Source organism: Sinocyclocheilus grahami, unplaced genomic scaffold, assembly GCF_001515645.1.
Source record: "Sinocyclocheilus grahami isolate Dianchi unplaced genomic scaffold, SAMN03320097.WGS_v1.1 scaffold1281.1, whole genome shotgun sequence".
Classification (NCBI taxonomy): Eukaryota; Metazoa; Chordata; class Actinopteri; order Cypriniformes; family Cyprinidae; genus Sinocyclocheilus; species Sinocyclocheilus grahami.
Window position 1 is genome coordinate 157,323 of NW_015506460.1, and position 9,223 is coordinate 166,545.

A 9,223-nucleotide genomic window follows, 5' to 3' on the forward strand; every position below is an offset into this window, starting at 1 on the left:
GCTTACCTGGGGAGCTCGTGGCGCCGGGTGGCACTATGGGAAGAAGGCAAGCCAGCGGAGGCAGTGTGATGCTTTGAGCAATGTTCTGCTGGGAAACCTTGGGTCCTGCTATCCATGTGGATGTTACTTTGACACATACCACCTACCTAAGCATTGTTTCAGAGCATATACATGGAAACGGTATTCCCTGGTGGCTGTGGCCTCTTTCAGCAGCATAATGTGCCCTGCCACAGAACGAAAATGGTTCAGGAATGGTTTGAGGAGCACAACAAGGAGTTTGAGGTGTTGACTTGGCCTCCAAATTCCCCAGATCTCAATCCAATCGAGCATCTGTGGGATGTGCTGAACAAACAAGTCCGATCCATGGATGCCCCACCTTGCTACATTGCCACATTTCATTGTATTTAGGTATGTAAAGTGCAAGTTAGTAATTTGAAAATGATTGCTTATAGACCGATCATCAAATTTAGTTAGCCTGTCTTCAGCAATAGTTATAATTATAATATTAGCTGAACTTTATCAAGCTTGAAATGAAAACAGTAGAGATCACAGGATAAAAGATAGCAGGGACTTTAGGACAGGCCTATCACACATCCTTTCTCCTTCATGCCCATGTCCAGAACTTGCTGCAGATTCCTCTCTCATAAGTGACCACAAAAAGATTAATTTGAGATGGATATTACTACCAGATGTGAATGACAATCCATCTTGCCTGACCAATTGTAATTGTTTCACACGAGAAAGCCAAAAAAAAAAAAGACTGAACAAAAGCCTCAACAAACACCTTTATTTTTGTCATTACCCAGATTCAAATTTTTTACATTTTAATCTCCAAAATGTCTTGAAATAGCAACTTATTTAGTCTTAAAAAAGCATGCTCCCTGTCACTCTGACAGAGTTCGTATCCTTGTACTCTATTCACAACTAGGTATGACTCATATAAACAATTTCTAATTCTTACTTGTTTATCTCAGATCTTAACAAGACACATAAAATCAACAAAGCACTTATTTCATAATCTCTTAGTCCTTCATCTAAATGTTTTCACCATCGTGCTGTAGGCATGTTTATAGAGCTCTCCTACAGTGCCCATATAAGTCCTTGTTTTGCCCACTTCACTTACTCATAAGAGAAAGCACTTAGTTCACAAGCACCACTTGATATATGAGCTTTATTCCCTCTTATACACACATCAAAAACAGTGTTTTAAGAACATTCTGAGCTCCATAACTTGTCAGATAAAGATCTGGATATCTGACACAATTGGTCCTTGCTGTTCAGAGTGCTTTTTTTAAAATCTAATTTGACCTTTGCCAAAAAAAAAACCAAACAAACACTGTTGTGCATCTTCAGTAGGTGATTGACTATTAATGAAAAAGAAGACAAGCAGTTTCGATTAAACTATGAAAATATATCAAAAGCATTTTGCATAACTAATAAGATAATAATACAAACATGAGTTCATTAGGTTTTTTCCACCATCACACTGTTCTCTTGCTTGCAGGGGCCCTCTACATGCTCTCTGTAAAATAATAAAGGCGTAAAATATAGATGTGCCATCCAGGGCTGGCACAAGCTCAACTGCCACTTTAGGCAAAACACTTCACAGTCACAATTAAACACAATCTAGATGCACGTGAAAGACTGAAGATTTTGTTTATTGATACATTTTGCACTTAAATAAATACATACACGAGCATTTCACACGGGAGCGGCACTATGGACCAAAGTTAATTTACACAATTGGTCCTTGCTGTTCAGAGTGCTTTTTTTAAAATCTAATTTGACCTTTGCCAAAAAAAAACCCAAACAAACACTGTTGTGCATCTTCAGTAGGTGATTGACTATTAATGAAAAAGAAGACAAGCAGTTTCGATTAAACTATGAAAATATATCAAAAGCATTTTGCATAACTAATAAGATAATAATACAAACATGAGTTCATTAGGTTTTTTCCACCATCACACTGTTCTCTTGCTTGCAGGGGCCCTCTACATGCTCTCTGTAAAATAATAAAGGCGTAAAATATAGATGTGCCATCCAGGGCTGGCACAAGCTCAACTGCCACTTTAGGCAAAACACTTCACAGTCACAATTAAACACAATCTAGATGCACGTGAAAGACTGAAGATTTTGTTTATTGATACATTTTGCACTTAAATAAATACATACACGAGCATTTCACACGGGAGCGGCACTATGGACCAAAGTTAATTTAGAATTAGAATAATTAATGGGGTGATAACTTGTTGATATGAGTGCAATAGTTCCAAATGTCTAAATTTAAATGGTCTCCTGCCTAGTTTGACTATAGGCACGTGCTGGCCCTGGTGCCATCTGTCCTAACCAGATGCAATGCAGCAAGTTTTCAGCAATTAGTAAAAGTAAATTGTCTGTCCACACTGAAAGTGGAAATCCAGTACAATCACAGCCAATCAGAATGTAGGGTAAGGTGGAGGAAGATGCGTCTCTTGAGAATAGTATTTACAGGATACATTTACACAACAACAATGTAATAAAAACCGAAAATGCTTTCTTTGTTTTTTTGAAAAGCTTTGTGTACAGACAACAACTCAAAACGATCTCTCTTCACACGGATCTGCGAAAATGACTAAAACGCTATATTATGCATGCCAGGACAATAGCAGGCGATGTCACTTTGTAAAGAAACTACACGCCTTTCATCTGAAATGGAAATTTGTTCTGACTTATATACAGGCATATGGATATTTACATATTAAATTGACCATATTTTAATTAAAGAACTGTCATAACATGCCTTAAACATGCCAGGTTTTAATGAAAAGTGAAGATGTACATCTAAATCATGGAATTACTAAATAATAACCATGAGTTACAGTAAATACTAGATAAAATGTTGGGGTCATCTTACTTGGGGGAATCTTAGCCCTTCTTACCCTACGTGATTTTTAATATTTAGTAGAGTAAACTTTTGGACCAATGACATATCATTGTGGATGGGGCTATCCAATGTAGTGTGACAGAGCTAGAAATCTTGCAACTTGTTGCAGCTGGTTAGGACGAGGATGCATTAACATAGACATTAACATTAACAAAGAGTTTTTATTACTTAATACACGCATGGTGTACTAGTATTTTCTCCTTAAATTACTATGCAGTGTCAAAAAACCTCTTTGAAAAAGTGTCTGCACTTGCCTGTAGAACAACAGCTCTTTGGCCATGTTGTTCTTCAGCATATCCAATCCTTCTGTCTTCTTTATCTGGACCTTGAGCTCAGTTTTCAGTTCTCTGATGTTCTCCTCCAAGGCATCAACTGTCTCCTGAAAGAAAAACATTAAACATTCAATAACTTGTGATCTAAAATGACAGTTATCTAAAATCAGTGAACATTACTCACCCGATATTGTTCCACATTTTCCTTCCTCTGTCTCTCCATTAGTCGGATCCTCTCCTCCAGACAAGATCTCTGGAGTCTCAGCATCTGCTCCTCTTCTTTCAGCGGTCCTAACTGGGCCCTCAGCTCCTGGCATTGCTCTTTAGCCTTACTGAGGGAATCCATGGTGGCCTCCCGTCTCTTCAGCAGGGACACTAACCGGGGCTCGTAAAACTCTTCCAGAGCTTTGATCCCACCCTGCAGGTACTGCCGGAGGTCACAAGAAGCCCGGCGTCCTTGAGTCACATAAGAGCGGTTCTTCCTCTTGCTGGATTCTTGAGTGACGTTCAGTTGCTTTTGCAGTTCTTGCAGGTTGCTTTGGTGGTCTGAATGGATGTTGGCGATCTCCTCAGTCAGCTTAACAGCAAGGGCCTTCAGCTCCTCCTGAGCCAGAGGGTTTTGAATATAGTTAGAGTGGATATAACACAACTGATGTCGCATTTATCACAACTGATGTCACATGAACAACATGGACTGAGTAACTTGAACCATATGATTTTCGACATTTGTTTTACAAAAGTTCTGTTGGTTGGAAGTTGGAACTTGTTTGCTATTTAAAATAATCTGATTAACAAATTTTGCAAGAAAGAAAGAAAAAAGGTCTGAAAACCACAAACCAATCAAAACCAATGTTTCCCCAGGTACAGGGGCGGACTTAGTGATTTGGGGGCCCTAAGCAAATTCCAGTTATGGGGCCCCAACACAATAAGTATGTGTTCTTTTACGCCTACCCCTTATTTTGCTCGCTCTCTCTTTCATAGTTTATAGTTTATTTACCCCTTCAGAACTTGTCTATTGGATAAATTCAGCAAATTAGTCAACCTAATGCTGTTCTAAAGCCATATTACCTTACTTTTTTCGGATCACAAAAGAAGACATTATCAAAAATAAATAAATAAATAAAATAAAAATACTTGCACTCATCCATTTAATGATTTATAATTTTCTTCAGTCTTTGTACAAAAAGGATTCCAAGTGTTCTGAAGTCATGTGGTAGGGTTTGCAGAGAAACAAATCAAAAATGTAATTATTAAGCGAAAATCTCCAGTCATCGCATTCGTGCATTTATTCGAGTGCGCAGCAGTTTGCGCTGGCGCACATATATGAAAGCTGTCACTAAAAGCGGTCACTCACTTCAGTTCAACGCGATCTCACGACGTTCCGGGAATCAATTAAGCTCTACACTGCACACTGAATCTCTTATTTACATCGTATCTACACTTTTAATGAGAGGATTCATGAGTTTGCAGAGCTCAGCACTGGACAAAAACTCGGCGTTTTGAACGGTGAGTGGATTTTAACTTAAACACTTCGCGTTCAGAATTTCAACAGATACTGTATGTCTGTGATTGGTTATATTGCTTAATGCTGCAAAACATGCTGTAAATATAAACATTTGACGCTCTCTACAACACAAATACACACCGGAGCATTTGCCAAACATGTTTCGCCTATATCAGATGGGGCCCCCTGATTCCCCAGGGCCCTAAGCGACTGCTTACCTCGCTTATTGGTTAAGTCCGCCCCTGCCCAGGTATACTATCATTTTGCACACTGAAAAAAATTGTGTAGAAAACAAAGAAACGGGAAGTAAAACGTGGAATAAAATTGTATATATAATGTTTTATTTATATTATTATATATTATATAATGTTATTGAGTTTAATGTACAATTTCCAAAAATTGCTGAAATTTAAGAAAAAAAATGTAGTTAAAAAAATATGTAAGAAAAAAAAATACATTGAGAGAGAGAATTATAGAATTAAATTCTATAATTCATTAAACAAAGAATTAAATTAATAAAAAATTTATCTAATTTTTGTTTTAGGGCCACTGAGAATATTAACAGAGCAAATCTATTAACTACTGGCCTGACCGGGAAAGCAGAAGAAACTCTTACCTCTTAAACTCTTACTCTTAACAGGACGATAACCATGACGTGAACCCAAAGCGAAGAGCTGGTAGCCAGCTGAACATGAAAATAGGACAGTGGTAGTTTGGCCTCTCTCTGACCTCATATTAAATGTCTGGCTACAGTTCCTGGTGTCCTTTTGCTATACAGTTCTAAACTACATTTGTAAACCCTTTTTGTAATCGGTATAAAAATCTTGCTTAAGTTGAATAGAACAAACCTTGAGCAGGATTTTACATCTTTTCTGTTTCAATGTACTTGTACCAGTTCACTTGACACTACCTGAGCTTGGTTGAGCTGCTCCACCTGTTTCTGTTGTAATTCAAGCTCTACTTGTCTCTGTGCACCATCTCGGGCCGCTGTGAACAGGTGTCTCTTAGTCTTTTGAGTCTCCTCCTGCAGGCTCTGTCTTTCCAGCCTGACTTTGGACAGGAGGCCTTGTTCTTCCCCCAGAGCCTCTCTCACAGTCTGCAGCTCTTGGGCCATGGGCTCCTCCAGCTCCAGAAGCTCCTGAACCAACTCATCCCTTCTGCGCTCCAACTGGCCCACCTCCTCAATACAGCTCTCGAATGCTTCTCTGAGTTTTTGTATTTCCATGGTGGCAGACAACTCAGGCCTTACCTCGACAGGGCTGGCAACAGTGCTATCTTCGTCCTCCAACACAGTTTGCGCTTTCTCAGGAATGCATGTCTCTCCGAACTTAATTGTTGTTATGAATCCATTCTTGTCCAATTTGTTCTCTGTTTCTGAAAATAACTCCAGTGGTGCAGTAGTTGGATGGGCTGCATCAAAAACATCTAACTGTGCTAACATCTGTTGCATAAGTCCATTAAACTCAGCTTGCAAAGCTTCTCTGCATTTTATTGAATAATGCATGGATTCTCCAGGAAGAGTTAGAGCAGCCTCAATCTCTTCCAAGCAATCTTCAAAGTAGTCTTCATCTTCCTCCTCAATAAATAAGGGATCAAACGTTTTGTCTGTCTCAGATAGAGACCCATAAGCTTGCTCAAAGTTCATTTCTTGATCCTCCATTTTATATGTTGACCTATGGGGTGAACATTGTGTGAATGCCAGGTAAATCAGAATTATGTAGTTTGTATTACTTTCACAAACACCAAACGCATTGATCACTATATCAACACATCTTGTGGTTAGCCATTAAGTTCATTTTATACTTTATGTACATTATGCTTTGTGAACTGTGATTCCTGAGTGATCAAAGGATGGTGAGAAGAAATCTGAAGCGAATGCGTCATTGAGGGACAGCTGCATAAACTTGTCGAACAGCTGACTGATCATGAACACACTCATATACAGCGTTCATTTGAAAAGCTTAGATTAACATCTGCGAGTGGACCTTTGATCAGTTGTAAAGAACATGTACACATTGGTACATACATGCTCTTGCATGTGGCAAACATGAAGTGAATAAAATGTAAAAGTTTCTACAGATTAATCTTCTGCATCTTCATCAAAATGCTGTCAATAACCAAAAAGAGGAAACAATTTTTTTTGCACATAAACTTGCCTAAACCCTATGATTTATGTAAGTATAGAAATGCCCATCCACAGTCTTCCTTTTAGACAGGGCTGGCGTTTCTTATGCCAGTCTCGATGGGACACAGAGCAGCTGCTGAACTGGCAGCAAGAACAGACAGAGAACATTCCACCAGTGCCAGTGATCTCAAAATCCCCATCATGAACAACTGCTCATTCCTTTGACATGTTTACTCAAGCATGCTACATGACATATTAGCAGTTTTACACGTTGTTTTGAAGTAACTAATAACTGTAATCAAGTGAAAATAAATGTACATTTGTCTTCAATTAACTAATTTCCTCCGACTTTTTCCAGACTCTTGAAATCATCGCCAAAAATAGAAACAGAGTGAGAAAGAATAACCACGAAAACACTGCAGTGACTGAGTAGGTAGTGATATGACAAGTCTAAAGATGTATCTAGAGCTAGGATTCTGTGCCAATGTAAATATTCTAAAATCAAAAGCATTTGAGAAAAAAAAACTGTTATATTTAAATGCATCAACCCACCTCAACTCAGATGACGAGGTTCCAGGACGATAACCATGAAGTGAACCCAAAGCGAAGAGCTGGTAGCCAGCTGAACATGAAAATAGGACAGTGGTAGTCTGGCCTCTCTCTGACCGAGTTTAAACATATGCCGCCAGTCTCTCAGGCAACGTTTAATCTGTTTACCTTTATTAATAAACAGAAGGGGGAAGAAATATGAGCTAATCAGGAATCATGAGGTCCTCTGGGAGGTGCGACCTGCTCACGGGAACCAATAGGACAGCAAAGAGCAAATTTTATGCAAATAGCTATAATCAGTATCCAATGTGTGGAAAGTGTAGCACATGGACATGATACAGCAGTGGTTTTCAATCCTGGTCCTGGGGACCCACCACTCTGCACATTTTGTTTGTCTCTCTTATCTGATACACAGCACCGCAGTTCATGGATCTCTCTCCTAATGAGCTGATAATCTGAATTAGGTGTGTTAAATAAGGGAGACATGCAAAATATGCAGAGCGGTGGGTCCCCAGGACCAGGATTGAAAACCACTGTGATACAGCAAAAGAATCCAAGAAGGGTGGCCACACAAGAGTGGCAAAAGTTGTCATCACTTTTGTGGTTTCCTAAACGACACTGACCTACATTCAGGAATGACCTGAAAGCCGGGCTCTCATAAAGCATGGACAGGATTGAAATCAAGTGGGAACTGAAAGCTCCAAGAGACAGCGAGATATGAGGAGTGAGCGTTTGTTTAGAAGAGCCAACAGCTCCAAATTCCCACCATGCCTGCTCATTTTCTCAGCTGCTTTTAATAGACATCGCAGATCTAAATAGATGTTTCACAGATCAGTAAAGTTGGTACAAGGTAGATATTTTGAGGCAGCTAGTTTCAACAAGTTAATAGATTAGTGCTGTGATAAGGCTTAATATATGAAAACCATAAGATGTCAAAATACAATTTGTAATAAAAATAATAATGACATGGTGAATGTATTTCTAAATACGTGAGAAACCAGTGTGCTATTCTGAATCCTTCTTTAGAAAGAATTCTCACGTTTATTCCAAATTAATCTACTGGAGATTTTTAAAACAATAAAGTTATGAAGTGGGTAACACTAATGAATAACTACACAGGAACAAATGACTGTTAACTGTTAACATTCTAGTACCTGCTATTAACTAACAAGAAACTGATTAATGAATTAGTAAGTAATAGCGCTCAGTTGAAAGTAGTAGTTCACTATTAGCTGCTCAGTACAGTTTTTTTCATATCTCCCAGAGAACTACTTGGAACGACTGCATACAAGTTCATAATTAATGTAAATAATGCAAAGTGCATAATAAATTCTAAAGTGAAGGTCATGGTAACCCACTAATGACTCAAGTGTTACCAAATCCTTCAGAGGAGGTTACTAATTATTTGTATCAGTATTCTAAAGTGAAAAGTATGATAACTCCTTAATTTTAACTGAAGTCATTGTGAGCTTTTGAGATATTTGTAAGGTTTTGATTCAAGTGTTACTACATCTTGCTACAGGAATGACTTATTATTGGGTCAGTATTCTAAATTGAAGATCATGATAACCCGCTAGTAATGACTCAAGTGTTACCAAATTCACCTGAACAAATCACTATCCAGAACCTTACAAAAATCTCAAAAGTTTACAAAGACGTCAGTTCAGTTTTTTTCATATCTCCCAGAGAACTACTTGGAACGACTGCATACAAGTTTATAATTAATGTAAATAATGCAAAGTGCATAATAAATTCTAAAGTGAAGGTCATGGTAACCCACTAATGACTCAAGTGTTACCAAATCCTTCAGAGGAGGTTACTAATTATTTGTATCAGTATTCTAAAGTGAA

At 38.4% G+C, this 9,223-nt stretch overlaps 1 protein-coding gene across 1 annotated transcript; it reads right to left on the bottom strand.

Annotated features, from left to right (window-relative positions):
• Window positions 1-1,841: 1,841 nt before the first annotated feature.
• On the bottom strand, window positions 1,842-7,474 carry LOC107568802 (syncoilin-like). Its single transcript, XM_016254788.1, has 5 exons — window positions 7,377-7,474; window positions 5,610-6,372; window positions 3,380-3,799; window positions 3,178-3,302; window positions 1,842-2,002 (listed from the first exon to the last, which is right to left on the bottom strand). Exons 2-5 carry the CDS (start codon window positions 6,357-6,359, stop codon window positions 1,945-1,947), a joined length of 1,353 nt encoding a protein of 450 aa, XP_016110274.1. The 5' UTR covers window positions 6,360-6,372; window positions 7,377-7,474; the 3' UTR covers window positions 1,842-1,944.
• Between the last annotated feature and the right edge of the window lie 1,749 nt (window positions 7,475-9,223).

Bases quoted from the DNA above. Each gene is read 5' to 3' on its own strand.
- LOC107568802 (XM_016254788.1), bottom strand. From the start codon at position 6,359: ATGGAGGATCAAGAAATGAACTTTGAGCAAGCTTATGGGTCTCTATCT. The intron at 3,800-5,609 runs GTAGTGTCAAGT...CCTCTGGCTCAG, and splicing joins AGCAGCTCAACCAAGCTCAG to GAGGAGCTGAAGGCCCTTGC. The intron at 2,003-3,177 runs GCAAGTGCAGAC...ATTATTTTACAG, and splicing joins AAAGAGCTGTTGTTCTACAG to AGAGCATGTAGAGGGCCCCT.